The sequence below is a fragment of the Micrasema longulum genome, unplaced genomic scaffold (genome assembly GCF_059751315.1).
Source record: "Micrasema longulum isolate JH-2025_06_02 unplaced genomic scaffold, ASM5975131v1 h1tg000820l, whole genome shotgun sequence".
Classification (NCBI taxonomy): Eukaryota; Metazoa; Arthropoda; class Insecta; order Trichoptera; family Brachycentridae; genus Micrasema; species Micrasema longulum.
The window spans coordinates 27130-48082 of record NW_028278012.1 but is presented as its reverse complement, the minus strand read 5'-3'; the positions used below and the strand labels follow the sequence as shown (position 1 = coordinate 48082).

The following is a 20953-nucleotide window of genomic DNA, read 5'->3' as shown; positions in this document are numbered from 1 at the left end:
TTCCGCTTCTCGATCAGTTCTGCCGATAACCGTTAACCGTAAACCGGAAATCTTTCTCAACTCTCTTATCATTGGTTGATTCATATGAACAAGGGACATCGTTCGAAGTAGTTAATTTAGAAACTGAAGCCGTGTACAAACTAAGTTGCCAAGGATGTGATAAAGTGTATATTGGACAAACAGGGCGCACAGCAAAGAAGAGAATTGACGAACACAAAAGAGCGTGTAAACTTGGGCATCCAGACAAATCCGCAATAGCGGAACACTTTATAGACACAGGACATTTTATCGCCTTTGAACCAAAAATTCTACATAAACCTAGTAATTATAGTGCACGAATAATAAAAGAGGCAATTGAAATACACAGACATCCAGATAATATAAACAATGACGACGGGCTTAAATTAAATTCAACATGGTTCCCAGCACTACATATGACAAAAACGAATAGATATGTGCCTACTGCCGGCTGCGACACGGTACAAATTACTAGTACATAAACATAATTATTCTTTCCTACAAAACTAGAAATGTGCCTACTGCTGACTGTGACACGGTACAAATTACTAGTACATAAACACATACATTTATTTATAAAACACACAGTTTTCCCTGAAGATGGCTCCTGCAATGGTAGCCGAAACGTCGGATCAAATCCAACATACACGGTATCACCCAAAAAAGATACATAATATTAGTTAATTTTTATTCAAATATTTTTTTCGTACATTTTCAAGAGACTGCCATACAATTCAATGCTCTAATTTTTAGCGCGCGTAATAAAAAAACCCCCATTACTGGTAACCAGTCGTTCATACCCGTCGGACCCGTCGTGCTGGGAAGTGGTCAGCGCGTCAAGCTACCGTGCAAGAGGTTTCGGGTTCGACTCCCGACATGGTTGACACGAAATATTACAATTTATTTAAAATCGGTTTTTACACTAGAATATTTCATAGTGCTGGACTGGTACCCTAAGCGTAAGACTGATCATCTTACCTTTATGCAACAAAAATGATACGGTTTGAGACTTCGCCACTTTTCTAAATGGGAGTCTGATTTTTACCATTTGTCTGGTATTGTAATCATGAATATTTATTTCACTTTATATACATATAAGGGCGGACATATTGCCTTAAGGCAATTTCTTCCTACCGACCCAAACCAATCAGTTTGAGAAAATTACAAGTACATGGACGTATTCTAGGTATTATACAGAATCTTAAAATTTTATACAAAAAATAAGTAAACAATTTACACTACACTATGAAGAGAGGAGAGGAGAGGTGATGGAAAAGAAAGAAGAAGGAGAAAGGAACAACTGAAATATTTAGATAGTGAAATTTCAATCTTGATTGAAATGTAAATAAAGAAGGGGCGTCTCTAACATTAGTGGGTAGGTTATTCCACAATCAAGCAGCTACCACTGTGAAAGATGAGGTAAGAAAATTAGAGCGGTGAAAATAGTATTAAAAGAGTTCTCTCGATACTAGAGCAAAGAGATAGTCTACGTTGTGATAGAGGTTAGAAGAGCTCTCTCAGATAAACAGGCGAAGTTGGATTATTAAAAATATTGTCAAGAAGTGATAAAACGTTAATGTTTCTTCTATGCCTGATTCTGAGCCAGTGTAGTTGCGTGCGGTTTTCGGTTATGTGGTCAAATTTCCGAAGATTTAAGATTGAACGTATACAAACATTTTGCAATCGTTCCAACTTATCAAGTAGTTCAGAATTAGCACCTGGATAACAGACATTCGCATAATTAAAGAGTGGGAGAAGTAAGCTCTGGACTGATGTTTGCTTTACCTTTCCCCCATTGTCCTAAAAACACCCGCGCGTTACGGTGCTGTATAGTCACCACACATTAAAAAAATTTAACTAACCATAATTTAATTCAAAGATGATATTTCAAATCTAACTGCTGAAAACATAAAAAAAACCATTAAGTATCGCTAACGACTCGGGCGAAACGTGCACTCGCGCCAACTTCCCGAGAACTACTAAGTAGCTAGTACTGGACTGGACATGTAGTGGACGTGCAACGCCAGGTGTTATTGGTATACTGTGAGTATACTTGTAATTTATCCCCGGTTTCCGATAAAATGCTTTTTTGTGCCTAATAAGAACTTATTATTTAATAACAAATTATTTCAGTCGGTACGTAAATGTGTAATGGAGGAATACTGAAAATTTAAACCCAATATTTATTATATATAATAAGATATTATAGTTATTAGACGCAATGTGTACTAGCTACGAAATGTGGTGTTGGCGGCGAATGCTGCTGATTCCGTGGACGGCCAGGCGTACGAATACATCTATACTCCAGGAACTGGACATAGGAGAAAGACTAACATGTGCGAGAAAAGAATCCTGCAGTTATTTGGGCATATTTCCAGGGGAGACTCGCGATAGTTTGGAGAAAACTATTCTCCTGGGAAGCGTCGAAGGGACAAGGTCGCGTGGACGTCAACCGACAAGATGGAGCGGCACAGTCACTGAGTTATCAGAATCATCTCTGACGAATGCCTATAGAGGGCACAAAACTGTTCCAGATGGAGGGAGACTGCCCACAGACGAGCCTTGCCTGGAGTCAGGCGTAATCACTATCCTCAGACATGAGGCACGCATTGAAGAGAGTACTAGCAACACATGGTTAGCATTAATTGCCAAGAAATTCTGCAAACTGCTATAAAGTTTACGACTAACTTCGTTAACCTGATCGTGCCAGTCTAAATGCTTATTTGTGATAATACCAAAATTTTTGATGGAAGTCGTGAAAGTCATGTTCGTTTAGGCATAATTGTTATTCCAAAATTCTGCATTTTTTATTCAATTAATAATATTACACACAAATATCATCGTATTGTAAAATAGCATTTGCTCATTTTATTTTATTGTATGCCATTCACCTTGTTACCGGCACTCACCCTCTTTTCAATATCTCTCTGTCATTCCATGCCTAGTAAACATACTACCCAGATACACAGATTCCTCTGCTTGTTTCAGTATAAGCCCGTTCAAAGTGATCTCATATTTATCCCAAAAACCATCACATTTGATTTATCAACATCCATCAGCAAGTCACTCCGAGAGAAGAAAATTAACGCTTGCTCTGAAATCAGCGTGCCTATTTAGCTGCAAATATGAACTCAACAAAAATATCGCGTTGAAATTGTTCCTCGGTACAATTGTTGCATTGAAAATGTTTAATAAACGCCATCTTGTGACAGCGAACTGGAAAAAAACACGGCGTCACAAACCTAACCTCAATTAATGAAAATGTCAGAATTACCCTTGTGAACTCCACAAAACATTCACATAAACACTTTACAACAGTTTTCTAACGTTTTTCTGTTGTTTCGCGCTGTTTTTCGAGTTTTTCACGCGTTTATTCGCGAGTTAAGATCGGCACCGGCGGGAGAAAACACATTGTTCTATGTTTTGAAATTTTCCTGTTGCGTCCTCTCAAGTCTCAAATTTGGACGCCATATGCATTGGGGGCGGACCGTAATATATGACAAGGTCTGCTTCAGTCCTATGAACTCCCTCCGATTAAGCGGCTTCGTACTTAGCGTTAGTACCTCAGAATAATAATCAGAATTTATGGTTTGGTTTTTAGTTTAACAAATAACGTGTAATGGACATTGATATATAATATAAATATCTATTATACAGGATTACAATTGTTCACAAATAGTGTATTGAAAGCTTGACAACCTCGAAAAAGTAATTAAAAATTAAAAAAATATTGCATAATGTAAACATTATTTTGAATTTATTTCCATGCCTAGTATTCTGTTTATTCTGTTATTTTCAAGTATTTTTCATACCCTTTTTAATTTGTAGTATATCATAATTTTAATTTTTCTGCTTTTGTTAAATAATATTATAGTTTAAAATTTAAAAACGTCTCTGAAAAAAATTATTATCTGTATGTCCCTAAATGAGTTTTTTTTTAAAAAACTCCTTGGGAATATTGTATATAATTATGTATAATATGTTTTCAATATAATAATAATAAATAATATAAAATTAAATAAAATTAGTATTAAAAAAATCATTATTAATTAAGAGAGATTAGAGACGTTGGATTTGTCGGGCGCCAGTTATTCGTAAAGAATAACAATTAGATTAAAGTTGCATTCAGTTTAATTATGTCAATGTGGAGGGGTAAGAAAGGAATAAAGATAATTGTGGATTTTAAATTTATTTAAATTAAATTATGAACAATATCTAACCTAGCTTAGAATTAGACTTAACCTACTTAAACCATAAACTTAAAATTAACCTGACACCCTGATGCGGCGCACGGCGTGGTGACGCGAAGGCGGCGTGGGTCCTTGGCGTGCGGCGTGGGCACAGGACGCGATGGGGCGGCGGCGTGGTGCATCGTAGGGGGAGGCGGCATCTGGCTGCGGCGACAGGGGTAGTTGGGACGGCGGCGTCCAGCTGCGGTGAGATGTGCCGCGAGGACGGCTCGTCATGAGCGGCGGCGTGGCTTCCTGTCCCATGGCGGGGCATGAGAAGTGACGTCGGGTGCGTAGAGGGACGCACGACGTGGGCGGCTCGTCATGAGCGCAGCGGCGTGGGCGCGTTGGCGCGTGGGCACGTGGGCTGCGTCACCGTGGTGCGGCGACGTGAGCGCGTGGTTTGCGTCGTAGGCGGCAGCGTTGGGGCTACGGCGTCAGGGCTGGTTAGCCATGGGGCCACTTGACAACCTTACACCCTGATGCGGCGCGCGGCGTGGTGACGCGAAGGCGGCGTGGGTCCTTGGCGTGCGGCGTGGGCACAGGACGCGATGGGGGTGGCGGCGTGGTGCATCGTAGGGGGAGGCGGCATCTGGCTGCGGCGTCAGGGCTGGTTAGCCAGCGCGGTGGTTTCTCTCCCGGGCTGCTGACTGGGTTGCTGACTGGGCTGCTGACTGGGCTGCTGACTGGGCTGCTGACTGGGCTGCTGACTGGGCTGCTGACTGGGCCACGGGGATGGCAAGGCACCCGCCCGTGACCCTTGAGGTCAACTGACGCAGTAGAAGAGAGTCCGTAGAAAGAGTTTAAGTGGAAGAGAGTCTAAGTGGAAGAGAGTCTCCGTCGAAAGAGATTCCATAGGAAGAGAGTCCGGGAAGCGGGCGTCACGGTTTTTATCATCTTTTCGACGTCCCCCCTTCCCGGTTGGTCTCGTCGCTCTCATTGGCGGGCGCACGCTTCGGTCGGGGCGGTCTTCTTTTCCCGCCGAATTCCGTCTTTCCCGCCAAATTGTGTTCTTAAAACTTATTCTACTAAACTTAAATATTAAATTAACCTAGTCTTATAATTAACTTATGATAAGAATCGGAATAATCGGCGAGCGTGCACGAGAATAGGTATGAAGGTAGAAGAAGCGAAGTCTATATGATGAGATAGAGTGACGTGGCGTTCCATCCTCTCTACCTACTTTCACGGGGAAACGGCGTGATGGTCGCCGTTATAATTTTCATAAAATTTGTAAAATATAAATATGTTGTTTATGTAAATAAAGTGATTTGGATTTCGAAATATAAATATTATTTTAAACTATTATTATTCGCGTTTTTAAAAGTGTCCTGAGCTTCACAAATATTGACATGTGGCCGGTTCTTGGGGTACCTTCTCGGCAAGAACAATAGGCTCCCGATTGCCTGGGCGAACGGACTTTTATTACCTTCAGCGACCCTTGCGAAAGGCGCAATTCGGGTCCTTGTTGGTTCCAAAATAATCTAACGGTATTTATTAAAATATAGACGCGTTTACAGAAATTATTTTTAAACAAGAAATTATAGAATTGATGGATTTGGCACAGCGGTACTTTCGGTCTATATCAAGCTTTTGAATATAACTCTCGTTGATCCCTTTTTCTCTTACATCACTTCACATTACATACATTCATATTGATAATTTTAATCTAATTTTTCTACTGAAATTTGTATTACTGCGAAAATACTGAAATTTTATCAACTACCTTTGGTTTAAAATCTTCTCCTAATATTGCTTTTTCAAATTTTAAATATTACTCGCGATACCTGTTATTCCTTCTTTTTTCTCTGCTGCATTGACATGTTTTTATACTTTTAAACTAATTTTAATTACTTATATTGTATATGTGTATGAAACCAATATATTGCTGCACTTACTATGTGTCATCAATTTTGAAGATGTTTTTTAAATTGACATAAATTTATTTTCTTATTTAAAGATTCTTTGAAGATTCTTGTCATCGTTTCTTTGAATCCCTTAAAATATGGGTGTGTTTTTCCTTTTTAAAAAATGTTATTATTTTATTTTATTTTTACATCTCAGCATGTTTTTCATTCTTTATTTGAATTCTTAACTTTTAATTACTTTTACAAATTTTCTTCATTTTTTAAACTTTAATTTTAATTTTTAAACAACTTCTATTATGTTGATTTTCCTTCTCTTTTTTATTTTTATTTATTAATTTTTTATTTTTTTTATTTATTTTTTTTTTTTATTTTTTTTTACTTTAATTAATAACCTTACATATAATAAACTCTAATGTATGGGAGCGAAGTATGGAATTGGAAAAATAATGATGAAAGTAGGTTGAATGCTGTCGAAATGCGATCCCTCAGGCGAATGTGTGGTAAAACGATGTATGATAGGTGCACAAATGTCGAGATCCGTGAAGTGTGTAAGGCCGAGACACGCATTATTGACAGAATCAAGAAAGGGGTGCTGCGTTGGTTTGGACATGTAGAGCGAATGGACAGCGAAAGAACGGCTAAAAGGATCTACGATGCAAATGTTGATGGATGCAGAAAACGAGGAAGACCGAGAAAGACGTGGCACGATCAAGTCAATCAAATACTTGAAGATGGACATGTCAAAAGTAGGAATAATCGGCGTGCGTGCATGAGAAGATGTATGAATGTAGAGGAAGCGAGGTCTGTATGCCAAGATAGAGTGTTATAGCGTTCTATCCTCTCTGCCTAGTCCTACGGGGAAACGGCGTGATGGTTTGTTGTTGTTGTTGTAAAAATAAAAATATTACATAAAAAGTTCATAAAAAGGAGAAGACATTGTATAGCTTTCTCTACTTTCTTTTTTTACTCTACTTTCCTCCCTCTCTCTCTGCTTCCATGAACATTTAAATTTAATTGTAAAAAATCACAACCAATAATAAATTATTAGATGCAGGTAGTAGATAGATAGTAGAGTAAGTATAAATTAAGAGTTGAAATCAATCATTGCATTTTATTTCAATCATTTCATATCAACCATGTCAGGGATCGAACCCGAGACCTCTTGCATGGTAGGCAAACGCGCTGACCATTACACCACGCGGCCTTTCGAGGATTACACATATTGACAAATAAAAAAATAATAAAAAAAGAACTTCCACATTGAACGCTCTAATTTTTACCGTGTGCGAGAAATATTTTTTATATCCAAATTCCCATCCTATCACTGTTTCGTGTTATTCCGAAACTTTATTTTTATTTGTACCGTGCGGGTTTTCAGACTAGACAACCAATCTGCCCCTCCTGTGAAAAGGGTGAGTTATCGATTGTTTTGGGAGGAAATTCGCTATGGGGTGTTCATGAGATGTAAACCATTGGTATATACAATAAAAGCGGCCACCCTTTCCCGAAACTGTTCATAAAGACTAGTCTTTCTTTTCATTTTTTTATTTATTTATTCATACAACATAATGGAAAGTGGAAGCACGCATATTATTAAACACTAGAAAAACGAATTAAAAATTATTACAAAAACTATATAATTTAAAAAAAAAACGGAGAACACTCTTAAAATAAAATAATTTAAAGTTCATTCAGAAGACACTATTTATAAAAAAAATTCCACTATACAAATTAATAAAGAAGAAAAAATAAAAGAATTCGAGATGAATAAGGGCCGGTTGCTTTAAAGTTGGTATAAATTTAGTTTAAAGTTAAATATTTAAACTTAGTTAAAGCTCAAAATCTGGTAACTGAAAAATTCCGTTGCATCAACATTATTTTAGTTAAGTTAAAGTTAAGAATGTTGCCACTGTAAAGGTTCAAGTTTCACCCTATAAATTGTTGGGATTTTTGCGCAAGCACGTACATGTTTATTTACATGTAGCAATACACATGCCCCGCGACGCGTCTTTGGGCACAAACGTTTAAATTTCGTTCCAATTTTCAGTGTGTGCAAAAGGGCGAAACAACACTGCGCATTCGGAGAAGAAAAGAACAAAAGGGACATCATCCTTTTTGAACTAGATAAAAAATTAAAAGAGCAAAAGCTAAAACAAAACGAAGAACTTTTTACTCTAAAAATAGAGCAAAAAAAGGACATTTTCGGGCAACTATGGCAGCCTTAAATGCCCAGAAAGAGTGAGCTGAGCTCAATCTAGCTCTATTTAAAAATAAATAAACAGCATTTTAATACAGTGATGATTTACATTTATTTTAAACCACGCCGCTGATGATCAAGTCCTGTGTTTTATATATATATTTATATAAACGGCATTATTACTCTAAGATTAAAACTAATATATCAATAAATATATTCAAAGTAAATTTAAAGAAGATATCTTCAGGCCAATGGAGATAGCCTAAATAGGTACTCCGCATGCGTGGGTTCAAAAATCAACATTGCAAAAACCCATGTACTGTCTAATACTATGTTACGGAAAATGGCAGCTTGCAAAAAGAACTGGGAGTGCGGCTAGGAATAGCAGGCGCCACATTCAATAGTATGAAGGCTGTCGGGAGATCGGATTTTCACTCAATGAAAACCAAATGACATAACACCTATTCTTCTCAAAACAGCGAAATTCTGAGTTTTGAGAATAGGTGTCTCAGAAGAATCTTGGGAATGCGGTGGTTTGACTTTGTGAGGAATAAAATTTACCTTTATTTTATTAAGGTAAATATTTACATTTGTTACAGATTGTAATATTTTTTTATTTTTATAAATACTGTCTATCATTGTATACTTGTATCGATGTTTTTGTTATTTAAAAAAAAAAACTAAGTTGTATTTTTTTTCACTTCACGGTTTTATTGTAATTATGTAAAAGGTTCATGGAACCTTAAATAAATAAATAAACATAATTTTTTGTAGGCCCTAAAATTTTAGATTTTCTTATTAAAAAAATGCTTTTCAAAAATTACAAAACCAATTGTTTACCATCCCTCAAAATTACCCTCCAATATAAACGTACATAGAACGAAACGTTTCTATGGAAACGGGAGAGGGGAGATTATCAGAATTTATAAGGGGTAAAAAATGCATTATTTTTGTATCCGGGCGTATGAAGAATACAGTTAGAAATAAACAAACCATCACTCCGTTTTCCTGTTGCATGAGCGCCGCTTATTCTGACATTTGACAAGTCCATATTTAGGTATTTGTCGGATTTGGTCAGGCCATTTCTTACTTATTTTTCCTTGTTTTCTGCATCCATTGAAATTCGGATAGCAAATCTTTTCAGCGTTCTTTCGCCGTCCATTCGCTCTACATGTATATCCAACTTTTGAAAAAGGCGGACAGGAACGAAAAAGGGACGTTTTCTGTATATTTTTTTCCTAATGGATACAAGAGACTTATATATAATAAAATCAATTATACTTTTACTCTCATATCTAATAGTCACCCCATTGACATATTTATTTATTTATTTTATTTATTATGGTTCACAAACAATAAACAATACATACGACATTGGTATATTTATCATAGTTTTAGATAATATTCAATTACATGTGAACACAACATGCACTAATAGTTTAAAGTTTAAAAAGTTTGTATTTTTTAAAGTTATTTTAAACTAGCCGACCCGACAGACGTTATCCTGCCCAAACGTTGGCTTGCTTGCTATTAGCTGGTTGAACTAACATTTTTTCGTAAATACGAACACACGTTATTTATTTTAGTTTTTTTTTTAGCTTTCTATATATGCTTAATCACGGTTAGTTTTTCGTTTTTCTCCTCATATCAATCTACTTCCATTATCCACAAGGACAATTTTTAAGTTCTCAAAATATAAAATTGCTATTAAGAAATGGATAGTGGAGGTGGGTTGCGCACGCATCGATGAGTGGATCAAGCCAAATATGTGAAATGTATGCACTGTTTATGATTTTTTAAAATTAGTCTTTATAAATTGGTTTTTTTTTTATGAATATTTTTGTTTTTTATTGTTTATTATGTTAATTATAATTAGGTCAATTGGTTTAATTAGGTTTTTTTTATTGTTATTATTTTGTTAATTTCGTTAAATAGCTAATCTTAGGAATGTTTCACATTTTGTAAGATGTTTCCCTCGGCACGGGACACCCCAGTGAGGGAACATTATTCTGTATAAAAAAAATAATACAAACAATGTAAAAGTATAAATAAATAAATAAAAATGATTGTCTAAATATGTACCTAACTAGATAATTGTTTATGATTGAATTTCAAAACTATAAATTATTAATATTCAAGAATTGAATTTAAGTAGGTACGTAGGTACATGTTTATTGTTGAATTCCAAAACATAAAATACTTTATTTTCATATATATAATTCTTTTTGCAAAGTTCAAACTTTGTTCTCCTCACCAACAGGGGTACACTTTATTCATGAATGCGATTTTCAAAAATGTATCGAAAATATTGTTTTAGTATTACCAGAAATCCAGGAAAAAGACTTAAATGGGAATAAATTATGAGGAATTTAAGGAAATAATCTGATTGGGATCCATTAAAAGCGAATGTTGTTTGTAAATATTTAAAAAAAACTTTTTAAAACACCAAAAAACCACATCCTTCCACAAAAAAAGATTTTTGCCCCTTACTTTTTTTTATACATATTAGATTGAAGATTTTAATATATACGAATACGCGCAGCGCAAAGATCTACATTTCGCTGAAAACCGCACGTAAATCGGTTAAGCCGTTTAGAAGGAGTTCAGTGACATCACACGTACAGAAGAATGAAATATATAAAGATTATTATAATAATTTTCAAACGGTATTAACCTTAGAGTAATATCCCAATAGAGTCGCACATACGGAGAAAAACAATTCTTTGATTATTGACATGAAATTAGCTACAGATTACAGCAATACAACTGGTAGTAGATACTCGGTTAGAGAATGAGGAACTTACGCCCTTTGGGAAATAATATACTCTTAGACTAAATGTTTTCATGCGTGCGGTAAAAATTGGAGCAATAAACTGTACGATAGAGTTTCCTAAAATCGTAAGAAAAATATAATAAAAAATATTCTAATAAAAATGAACTACTTTGAACGACGTCACTGGTTTATATGAATTAACCAATGGTATGAGAGTTATAGAAGATTTTTGGTTTGTTTGCCGTCAATGTACCAATGGTAGAACTTATCGAAAAAAATCGGATTTTGGCGTCTCACGCGGAGTTATTTCAGAAACACAAAACGTTAAACGAAATAATTAATTTTCAAATGTAGAACTCTTTTTGCAAATGTCAAACTCTGCGCTATTTATCAACAGTGGTGCATTTTGCGTAAGATTCCGTTTTTTTAATGTTTTAATTGTCTGTTAAAATTATTCAGAAATGCATTAAACATAAATTAATATATGGAAATTAAGGAAACGTAAGAAGATTAATCAATTCATTAAAAATAATTGATGTTTGTAAACGTCAAAATACAAATTTATTTAACATACAAAAAAACAATACTTGGAATATTATGGAATATGCATTTCAGTCGAATGCAACCCTGGAAGATCGATGAAAAACACATATTCGCTCCTAACTTTTTTTTAATGAACATATTGAAGAAATTATTATTTACAAACCTGAGTCACGTGAATGAATTTATTTTGCTAAAAATCGCATATAAATCAGTCCGGTAGTTATCGAGTCTATAAAGGATAAACTTTCATACATTTATTTATATATATAATATGGAAGATAATACCCCAAACAGTAAAATATTTTCTAGTGACAAGAAAACCAACACAGAGTTTTATTAATTTGCTTATTTATTTTATTTATCAAGAACATTGTACATACATTTATTAAGGACAGATACACAGTATAAAGCGACAAAATCAGGAACGACTCATGCCTGTGAACTTGCCCCGACTCGCTAGAAAATCCGTCTTGAGTAGGGGCACTTGTATTGCATTCATAAACATACACACACACATATGTATCCGCAAACACATATTCATATTATATTTTATTCATAAATATTATCATCATCATAATTCTTGTCTATGTGTTTTAATATTTTAATGAGTCACCTTCTTTTCCTCGCAAATACAATTTTTGAGGATCGAGCATTTTCAGCATTGAGACTTGAGATGCTAGAAATGCCAGAAACTTGCATTTCATCATTTCGTTATTTGCTGTGATCAAATCGTTATGAGTGTGATCCCATTGCCCAGGGCTCGCGACGTGGACGCTAACGAGTTGGACTAGTCAGTAGTGTGGCCGGTGGAATGCAACTGGGCGTTCGCAGCATTTTATACAATTACACCCTCCAGCAAGATGTGACTCATTGCAATCCTACTAACAGTTCAAACCCTACACTATTACCATGTATATTATTTTTCAGATCGTTCTTATTTTTATTTTTCCTGAAAAGTATACCTCCCAAATTTATTTAAAACTTCTTGCTTTCACTAATTTCGTAAAAGTACAATGGTTTTATTTTAAAAGATATCGTTTAATCAATTATTTCAAATGTTATCTATTTTTTTTTTTTTTTTTTTTTTTTTTTTTTTTATTTATTATGTACATACAATATTTTATTACATTTTAGTTATTTTAAGACATTTTTGACATTTTTTTTTTTTTTTTACAGGACTCACCAAGCCAATGAATATGGCTTGTCGGTAAAGATCCTTTACAATTAATCATATGATAGTCCTACATGGTTTTATAATAATAATTACTACTAACTTAGATATAGGGAGCGAAAAAAAAGTACATGTAATTGATGCTTTCAAAAAAAAAAAATATTTAGAAGATGTAAAAAAAAAGCAAAAAAAATAAGTGAATGATCACGCAATTTTAAGATAAAAAATAAATAATTACAGAACCGGAGTACCAAAATTTTAAACATAAGTGTTTACATATTTAATGGGCACAAAGCATTTTATTAAAAACATTATTTATTAACATATCTATCTATATCTATATCTATATCTATATGTAAGTCTATATCTATATATCATCCTCATCCATATCCATACATATTTATACCCGTACATGCACACATACATATCCATACATACATATATACACATATATACACATACATACATACATACATACATACATGTGAACATACATATACACACACAAACATCCATGAAAAAATTACTTAGTTATAAATTCTATTTTATATATATCTATATTTACAAATATTCAATTTTTTTAATATATAAACTCCTGATCGAATAGCCAGTCTATTATTTTGCCCTTGTCACTTTTGGTAGTGCCATTTCTCAGATTGTTTGGTAACAAATTAAACATAACTGGAACCACATATTTTAAAGTTCTTGTCCCATATTTGTTTCTTGTCTTTGGAATCACTAAACCATCATTTTGTGTAAATCTTGTGTTATAACCATGTTCCAATAAATTTTTGAATTCATCACTATTTCTTTGTTCCAAAATGATACAGAGCCACAGAATTCCTCGAACCGGCAGCGCCTTAATAGATTTATATAATACACATTTGTTACTCCTTATTTTGTAAATATCATTAGAGACTATTTTTTTAACGATGGAACACTGTAAACTCTGTATCATTTTTATGTTTGTGATTGTTGAGTGACCCCATGCTTTGATACCATATCTTAGAATAGCCTCCACCAAGGAAAAATAAATAATTCTGAGTGTACTTTTAGGCAGAATAAACGATAACTTATAAAAAGTACTAACTAGAGTCCGCAATCGATCACAAAGGTTAGATATTTGACAATTCCATTTAAAATTTACATCTATATATATTCCTAAATATTTATATTGACTTTCAAATTGAATAATATCGCAGTTACAGTGTAGTGGAATTTTATTATGTAGACAGTCAACATTATGGGCAATGAAATTTTGAAGTATGTATTTTTTAGCATGAGGTGATTTGATATACAAACATTTTGTTTTTTTTGTATTAATAATGAGACCAAAATCATGTGCCCAATTCAAAAGTTTATTAAAATCGTTTTGCATTTTTTCTTGCATTTCTAGTGGATTTTTCCCCGAAATCACAAGTGCCGTATCGTCTGCAAAGATAAATTTTTTAACATTCCGAAACAATTTTTTTATAAATGACACATAAATTATGTATAATTTTGGGCCTAAAATCGATCCCTGAGGTACTCCGGATAAATATTCCTTGTCTGAACTTAAAATGTTTTTAATTTTGACGCTCATTTTTCTCCCCGATAAATAATTTTGAAAAAAAGAATGCAGTGTTCCCCTTATCCCAATTGACTCTAATATTTCTAATAATTTTGAGTGACATAAAGTGTCGAATGCTTTTGAAAAATCTATAAATAAAACCAAGATGTGCTGTAAGCCATTCAATTCATTATTTATGTAATCTGCGAATTTCTGTAATAGATCGTCGCAACTTTTTTTTTTCTGAAATCCGAATTGACAACGATCAATAATATTGAACTTCTCCAAATATTGATCCAAATTAATACACACATATTTTTCTAATATTTTTTCGATCGCAGGCAATAAAGATATCGGTCTATAATTATTTACATTAGAATGATCTCCCCCTTTGTAAATAGGTCTCACTATACTGTGCTTGAACACTTCTGGAATTAAACCAGTACTCAAAATAAGGTTGATAAGATGCGTAATCACAGGGCTCAAAATTGAAACATATTTTTTAATATCATACATTCTTATATTGTCTATACCCGTAGTTCTCGAATTTTTCATTGTCCCAATAATTTTAGTAATTTGTGAGGTTTTGGCCCGAGGTAAATACATCGAGTGAAGTCTTGATTTAAATGTTGATACATTTGTTTTGATGTTGCATTTGTGAAGTAATTTATTTACTCCTTCTTGAAAAAAAGTAACGAATTTTTCTGCTGTATCTTCTATAGATTCCGTTTTCAAAAAGTATTTTTCCAATATTTCGTCACAATCGGCTTTTTCCTTTCTTCCCATCACCTTATTGATTTGGATCCATGTCGCCTTGATGTTATTTCCGCAGCCGTGAAATTTCTCATTATAGTATGTTTTCTTGGCCTGTATAATACATTTATTTAATTTATTTCTGTATTGTTTATATTCAGTACCAAAAGATATATTTTTGGGCGAACTTTTGCATCTTCTCCATAAAGAGTCTCTTATTTTAATTTTTTCTAAAAGATGATTACTTATCCATATCTTTCTGGAACAATGCTTGATATTGTTTTCTTCCGAACGCACCATTTTACTATTTTCATACACTGTATTAAAATTAATTAAAATTTTGTTATAAAGAGTGATAGGATCTGTTTCTACCATTAGGATGTTCCAATTTATTTTTTGAATATTAGTATCAATAAGTTTGTCAGATAAAAATGATGATGTTTTTTTCCTTACGATGTGTACGGTTTTTTTTAATGGGATGAAAACAGCTGTCATGTAGTGGTCTGCTATAGAGCTTTCATGAACACATGCCCTCAATACCATGCTCCCTTTGTCACGAATATAAATGTGGTCCAGGCACGAGCAGACGGTCCTCTGCTGCACAATTGCTTCCCTCGTTACGTCTTTAATACATCTTATTAATCCAAATGAAGCCATCATGTTTTCGTATTTTTGTACGGTACCATTGTTTTGTACGGTACATTTATTTTTATTATAATATAATGTTTTTTTTTCCAAGAAAGATGTTTCATAAATTGTTAAAAATAGTTATAACATGCCCCGACTTTATTTACGAAAAAAACTTGTAGAAAAATTGTTTGTGGTAATACAGTTTTGCGATTGTTTTTGGTTAACCTATATCTGATTGGCAAGTAACTGTCAAGGCTACGAAATGTCAGTCAAATTGTAAAATGTTATATAAACATCGAAATTTGACAAGTTGTATTAACATAATATTCTGTCAAGAGGTTGATGAATTCCAACTAGAAAGTCGTACTCAGCGTTCTTTTTGTTTCGGAATCTTGTTAAAAGTAATTAAAATCAGCGAGTTTTAACTGAACATAACCAAAAATGTCGACTATTCAAGACTTAATTTCGGTGCTAAAAGGAGTGCAGAAAGTTCTAGAATGCGGTGCCAAGTTGCAGTCAAACAACGCCAAGATTATCTGGTACAATTCTTCAGTGAAAACTATTCCCCAAGAGCTGTGTAACGCTGGAGTCAAAACATTTAAATGCGATAGAAATAATGTGGTCCCTTTGAGCGAATCGCTCGAACGCGTTTCTGCGGTGTTGACTGGGATTAGGGAGTATGTCGCGCCGAGCGCCCAAGATAAGGCGTCCACGATAACTAAAGAAGAGGCCCAGGAGCTTAATAAAAGGTTCGAGAGCATTTTCGATATATCGAACTTCGAAAAGTATATGGTCGACAAGTCTAGCGAAAAGGATTCTAAAAGTTTTTACTCCGAAGCCAGAAATAAACAAATTAATGAAGAAATTAGACAGAAAACAGATAACTCACATCTGGAAGCCGAAAGTATTAAACCCGATCAAATTATTAAGAATTCTGACACCCAGCTTTTTCACTCAGTTTCAAATTTAAAACACAGTGAACTTAAAAAAGACGCGAATTTGGTTGAATTCGAAAGTGCAAAGCTGGTTGATACTAATTTTGTTTTTAAAGCCCAAATTTCGAAGCCTAAACCAAAAGCAAAGCAAAAATTAAGCGACGTTTCTAAACAGCGCGCTGTTCCGTCCTCGCGGATCGGGCGCGTGTTCGCCTTTGGTTCTCTCGCTGCGGGCCTCGGTATCGGCACAGCCGCGGAGTACGCGAAATCGGCATTCAGAGGTCCGCAAGCTGCGGACTCGTCGCTCGGAGGGATGTTTCTGTCTCCCGCGAACGCCGAACGGATCGTCAATACGCTCTGCAAAGTCCGCGGCGCCGCGCTCAAACTAGGGCAGCTCTTGAGCCTCCAGGACGAGGCGATCATGTCGCCGCAGCTGCAGAAGATATTCGAACGCGTGCGGCAATCGGCGGACTTCATGCCCAAGTTCCAAGTAGAAAAGATGATGGTCAGCGAGCTCGGGACGGACTGGAAATTGAAATTCGCTTCGTTCGAAGACAAACCGTTCGCGGCTGCCTCTATAGGACAAGTGCATCTGGCTACCTTACACGACGGCACAGAAGTCGCTGTGAAAATACAGTACCCCGGAGTCGCTAAAGGAATAAACAGCGACATTGATAATCTAATTTCTGTTTTAAATGTCTGGAACATTTTCCCCGAAGGATTATTCATAGATAATATTGTCGAAGTTGCAAAAAAAGAATTGGCGTGGGAAGTTGATTACGATCGCGAGGCAGATTGTACAGATAAATTCCGAAGACTACTGGAACCCTTTCCCGAGTATTATGTCCCTAGAACATACAGAGACCTTTGTACTAAGCAGGTATTAACAACGGAATTGATCGAAGGACTTCCTCTCGACAAATGCTTCTCTATGGACGCCGACACAAGACAAGACATCGCAAATAAAGTAATGAATCTCGTTCTCCATGAGATGTTTATATTCCGATGCATGCAAACCGATCCTAATTGGTCTAATTTCTTCTACAATGTTCCCACTAAGACGCTAGTTCTGTTGGATTTTGGAGCTACGCGGGAGTATTCTAAGGAATTCATGGACAAATACATTGAAATTATTAAAGCCGCATCGCTCGGCGATTCCGAAAAGGTTTTGACCATGTCGCGGGAAATGAAATTCCTGACCGGTTACGAGACTAAAATAATGGAGCAGGCTCACATCGAAACGACGCTGATAATGGCGGAGATATTCACTCCGAAAGACGGGAAGGAATTCGACTTCGGGGCGCAAAACACAACGCGAAGACTACAAAAGCTGGTGCCTACGATACTCAATCACAGATTATGTCCTCCGCCAGAAGAGATCTATTCTTTGCATCGTAAGCTAACGGGAGTATTTCTTCTCTGCTCCAAATTACGCGTTAAGGTCAACTGTAGAGACATGTTTGATCATGTTTACGACAACTACAAATTCGGCAATGCGTCATAGCGTTTTGTTTGAAAGGTGTTCTTTGCAAACAAAATTAACTTAGACGATGCGATTATTCATTTTGACCCATTAAAATTAAGTAAAAATTAACAAAAATTACATTTATTTATTACAATTAAAATAAAAACACTGTTTTTAACCACTTATTTTATTGCAACTGAAAGAGAAATCATTTTTGAGAATGGGCTATGGAAGTCTAGGCATTAACAAGGGTTTTGCCCTGCAATTGGCTGGTTTAAGTGGCTACTTTACACACTGCGTAGCATCATATTCATCATTCTGTCTATATTTGAACATCGGTGATGATTGGTTATCTAGCTTTCATAAATCAACTTTAAAATACCTAAATTTTGTAAATGGGGTCTAGAATTCCAACCGTCTATGCGCTTAGTAGCTGCAAGACGTGTTGTAATCTTACTCCTTTTCATTATTCATATTATTTGAAAAGTTCTTAGTATCATTAATACACTAAATTTATTTGACAATTTTTAAAATGTGTAAATTGGGGCTAAATTTCTAACTGTCTATGCGCTTAGTAGCTGCAAGGCGTCCTGTAATCTAGCTCCTATCTGTTATAATTTTTGATTGATCATAATTGAAAACGAGGAACTAGAATCTCAACTGTCCATGCGCTCTGTAGCTGCAAGACGTACTGGGATATTTATTAATTTTACGGCGCCCTTGAGGTGATTTTTACAAAAATGGCGCTATACAAACTATCCAACTATATATATATATCGGCATTTCCTTCAACTTTATCATCTGTTGGCCTAAGTAAGTCCGTACCTCAATACGCACCGTGTATATCCAGCCAACCTCTGGTCTGTCACTTGGGCCAAAAAAGGCTACTCTTCTTGTATATTTCATAAAATCCTCTTTTGAAATAATGGATTTGACACTTAGATTGCTTTGATAAATTTCTTCCAGGAGAGACTCTTCCATATGTTGATCGCTCTGTATAACATCTCTATGGACGTCATAAATAACAATTCTTGGTTGAATCCCTTTGGGTTCTACCAAGTTTAGCCGATGCTTTTTCAATTTTCTGAGGCGTCCTTCATTTTACTATGTATATACTTGACTGGTTGCTCTGACGGCGATCGGGGCATTGAAAGCAATAAACGTAAATTCAAAAAATGAAAATACGCGAATCTTTTGAAAGCAAAGTTTTTTTGAATAAATAAATAAATTTTCCGTTCATTGCGTTGCCTAGTATGTAGGTGAAATAATTCAATTAGATGATTCTCACCTGCATAAATAAAGGTTTCAGCTCTTTAACTTCACAAACATCAACAGATGAAAGAATTTAAGGAATATAGATGTTCAAATATGGGCAGAATGGTGAATGTTACACAGTGCGTAAAGTGGCCACTTAAACCAGCCATTGACAGGTCATAGGCCCTGTAGATGCCTGGACTTCTTTATTACCTTATCTTAAATGTTCTTCATCTCTGTTGTAATATGCTAATATAAACAGCTCCCCAGGGAGTTGAATGGTGAACGTTACACAGCATGTAAAGTGGCCACTTAAACCAACCAAAGACAGGTCATAAGTCCTGTAGATGCCTAGACTTCTATATTACCTTTTCTAAATTGTTTTTCGTCTTTGTTTTAATATGTTAAGACCGCCACCTTTAAGAATATGAATGAAGGGCATCGGAGTTATAAAATTTTTAAATAACAAAAATCATAAGTTAATTTAATGTTATTAAATTTATAAATTTACTAAAACGGACATAGGCTATTGTGTTACAAGTAAATACAGTTGATGATACCATTCTTGTTTGCAAGATGGTCATGTAATTATAACATTTAAATTGAATTAAAATCGCAATACACGAAATTGAAAATTTTAAAAGAGTTAGTTCAAAAGCATTGCTTTTTTGTATAAGTGAAACGTATAGTAAGACCTACGGTCTTTAAAACTGTTTTGGGTATGTGGAGGAATGTACTGTCACTGTTGACCTTTGTGAAGTTTTTAAATTTAATTACCGAGGGGTTTCGGAGCAACTTGTGCTCCTTTATCAAGGTATAATTGAAAACAAAATATTCCTCGGTGTAGCGCAAGAAATCATTAAGTAACAAATTATTGTTTTTCGGCAAATCGCTTCCAAAGTTTCTCTGCCTTAAATCTCAATAATTGCGTAAAATAAAAAGATATTAGTTTGTTTTTTTTTAGGATTCATTATTATTTCTAAAAATTTAAAGGAATAACCCGCTAAGCCTCTTTTTTAGAGGCTTGTAAGTATGTAGGAAATAGGATATGGAAGGAAGTTATGGAAAATATACCACAACACCCAGACCAATTGAGAAAAAATCTTTCTTAGATTTATTTCTTGCAGCTGGCGGGAATCGAACCCGCAACGCTAGTTTCACAGTTAGCTGTCTTACCAACTGCGCCACGGCGCCTGTCATCTGTTAAATATGTGTTAATATATGTTAAAAAGCATTATTTTCATACAAAAGTATTTTTTTTACTATTTATTCATGACAAGAAAATCCAAAACAAAAATTTTCATTTCTTCTGGTAAAATTCATTAGTTGTGGAAACACAATAATTATTTCATGAAATAATAAGAATTGCAGCAATAAAAAGTGCATTCCTATTCAGCATAAATAAAATATCGAAAGCTTTTGTTTCGATTTTATTTACTGCAAGAAAATACAGAAAACAACATATGCTGTGGCTTCTAGCTACATAAATTCTTGACACAATGATAATTTAACATATTACAACAAAGATAAAGAACATTTAAGAAAAGGTAATATGGAAGTCTAGGCAT

General features: G+C 34.8%; 1 protein-coding gene across 1 annotated transcript; it reads left to right on the top strand.

Moving 5' to 3' along the window:
• Positions 1-15955: 15955 nt before the first annotated feature.
• On the top strand, positions 15956-18266 carry Coq8 (ubiquinone biosynthesis protein COQ8, mitochondrial). The gene has a single exon (XM_088230828.1). The coding sequence runs from the start codon at positions 16173-16175 to the stop codon at positions 18168-18170; it is 1998 nt and encodes a 665-aa protein (XP_088086954.1). The 5' UTR covers positions 15956-16172; the 3' UTR covers positions 18171-18266.
• Positions 18267-20953: the final 2687 nt, after the last annotated feature.